The sequence below is a fragment of the Limulus polyphemus genome, unplaced genomic scaffold (genome assembly GCF_000517525.1).
Source record: "Limulus polyphemus unplaced genomic scaffold, Limulus_polyphemus-2.1.2 Scaffold3748, whole genome shotgun sequence".
Classification (NCBI taxonomy): Eukaryota; Metazoa; Arthropoda; class Merostomata; order Xiphosura; family Limulidae; genus Limulus; species Limulus polyphemus.
The window spans coordinates 67,287-70,257 of record NW_013669358.1 but is presented as its reverse complement, the minus strand read 5'-3'; the positions used below and the strand labels follow the sequence as shown (position 1 = coordinate 70,257).

At 41.9% G+C, this 2,971-nt stretch overlaps 1 protein-coding gene across 1 annotated transcript in view; it reads right to left on the bottom strand.

Moving 5' to 3' along the window:
* LOC106469967 (U4/U6 small nuclear ribonucleoprotein Prp4-like) overlaps window positions 1-2,971 on the bottom strand; it is a 33,832-nt gene that overhangs the window by 12,151 nt on the left and 18,710 nt on the right. The window contains 1 exon segment of the mRNA XM_013930486.2: window positions 13-38. Coding sequence (XP_013785940.1) covers window positions 13-38 — 26 coding nt within the window.

The following is a 2,971-nucleotide window of genomic DNA, read 5'->3' as shown; positions in this document are numbered from 1 at the left end:
AAAGGGATGAATTGCAATTTTGATGGCTCACTCCAAAGCTACAACATTCCCAACATTCAGATATGGAGCATCAGATTGAAGGGCATCTCATCATCTACACCAGCAGAGCACCACCACTCTACTCTGAACTGAATGCATTCAGTATTGTTTACATCACTTATATATCAACCACATCTGGAGAATGCCTCCAAGGTTCACCACCCCAGAAACTTGGAACTGGAAAGTGGTAAGAAAACATGGGTGACCACGAAAACCCTATTTTGAAAAGCAGACCATTTTTGATTTATTCCATCTAAGGAATGGCTGGGATAGGTAGCTATTCCCTTCTGCTATACCCATGAAGTCCATGTGTTATATGGTCCACAATGGGCATATTAATGAAGCAAATATATCATGAGGAAAACTTACGAGTGATCTTGTGGAACACCCCATCTCAACAGTGTGCATTTAGTGGCCATGGAAAGTATAGTTGTTAAGTTATTATGGCCTAACAGTGTGAATTTAACTAGTTTAAGTATACCTGGACACACAACACTCGCCACAGAGTAGGATCCTTGAAGAAAAAAAGGGGCTTGACCATGAAAAATATAAGGTAAATATAAAAAAAGGTAACTTAATCAGTTACAGTCTGAAGAGTGAAGGAGGGTACCCCAACAAGGAAGAAACAGCTATCCAAACCTGGTGATGGGAGGTGTAGTCTCAGTGCTCAATGGAAGAAGTACCTCTAACATACAATGGGGGTGAGATGCAGGGAAAAGGTAAGGTGCCTGATCACAATGAAGACACCAGAAACTGATATTGGGAAGAAGGTGATAAGGAAGAAAAATGCCAATCAAATCAAAAGCCAAATTCAATTGGTAAGGGAGGAAGGAAAGCAAAATCACAAACAGAGAAGTAGTGCCAGGGAACAAAACTGTGGGAAAGAGATCCAACAGAAAGAAAGCTTAGGGGAAATAAAGCAACCAAGATCATATATGGGACATAGAGGCCATCTGGATCTGATTGGGAATAAAGGTGGGAGATGGAAGGAAACGAAAATGACGAAAAGGAAGATCACTTCACACGAGCTGCCAAAGTGTAGGTGAGGAAAAATCGATCCAGAATAAAAGGAAGAGATCGAGTAGAAGCAGCCGAGAAAACCAGATCTATACAGGCCAGGAAGGAGCAGTCAGAAATACCTGACAAGGAGTGGAATGGATGAACAAAATAACCCAGGGATGGGATGAAAAAATAAAGGTACAAACTATTTCTAGTCCTGTCTGAATGCATAGACAGCAAGGGCAGATGGATGAGGAACTGGAGACAAAAAAAAGGAGTAGCTTCGAATCAAGGAAAGAGGGAAATGATTCCCTCTTCGGAGTACCTCACTGGAGGCAGGGCCACTGAAATTTGAGGATCAAGATACCACTCTGTGGAATAAAGTGTGTTGAGACTGAAAAGGCAATCCATAATGAGGTTCAAAGCACCCAGAATGTGACACACCAAGAGACATATGTGAAGTGTGTGAGCCCTAAAATGAAGATCCAAGGTCGACCACATAGGGAACTGGAGCGGGTGCCCCCTTGGTGAGTGATACAAGTCATCATGATTAGTCGATTCCTGACAAGAAAAAGAAAATGAACCAAAGCATGTTGGACTGCTGGAAATTCCAGGTTGTTAACATGGTAAGATCTTTTGGCTGTATACCATTGTCCTGAAGCCTCATGCTAAATGACCCACACGCCCCAACCATGAAGGTAACCATCAGTGAAGAGAAACAAATCTGGACAAGGAGGATGAAGCAGTAAACCCAATGACGTGAGGGCTTTGTTTAACCACCAATGCATATCACTGAAAAGGAAAGGAGAATCCAAAGGAACCCTATCAAGATTCCATGGGTCATGCATCATTCCCCTGAAGAGATCACATATGTGCCAGACCAAAGGGGATAAGTGCTTCCATAGAAGCCACATCCCTTAACAGGATAGAACCTCACTAGCATTATGGCATGGATAACTGAAAGTTTCATCACATGCATTGAATAGGAGAATGGGCCCAATGGAATAGGGTGAAAAAGACACCCCCAAAAGACAAGATTGTTAGATAAGTAACGGGAAAGACACCTCCAACTGGAAAATCCAACCACACGAACTGTGTGTGTAAAAGACAGATGAGTATGTTGACACAACCCCAGTTTGGAGTGAGCTAAAAGAAGCCAGATAACCACATAAGGACAAGCTCGAAGGGCAAGATGCAAAACTGGTACCTAACCCCATGGTGAACAATCCAAAGATATCATAATGAGGGATGAAAAATAGGAATGTGGGTATAAAAATATGAAATGTCAACCTTGGGCATCCTTAGTCCTGGAGACATTACCCACCAGAGTGTGAAAAAAGAGAACATAGTAAAACAGGAAAGAACCAAGAACTGATTGAGGCAGGACAAATCAATCACAGAACTCCAATGTACATCAAGAATACACAACTAATGAAGGATCCCTTAAATGGGAAGGTTCTGGACATGGAATATGAATAAGATTTCAATGGCTTGGAAGAAGACAAGTGAGCAACCAAAAAAGAAAAAAATTGAATGTAGCATTACAGATACTCCACGTGATGCTAAAGTCATAGGTGTACCCCCCCAAAATCAAACAAACAAACAAAAAACTGACCAGCAAAGAAAAAGAGCTGTCCATAAGTCCTGATTAGGAGTGGATGGTAAACGAATTTGGCACAAGATAATGTCCCACCCCAGAAGATTTCAAAAGCAAAGAAGCCACGTGAGTAGGAAAAGAGCTTAAGATGGCAATTGCCCCAACACGAAAGTAAAGAGGGGGATGGTATCCCACAAAAATACCAAGATATAGGTGGAATGCCTCAAAAATGAGGTATATGGTGGAGAGTCAATAGGGTAAGAAAAAGGCTAGAAAACATGGTGGGGGACAAAAGGATAGGATTATCAGGGTCCACCCCACGTACAAGCAACAAAT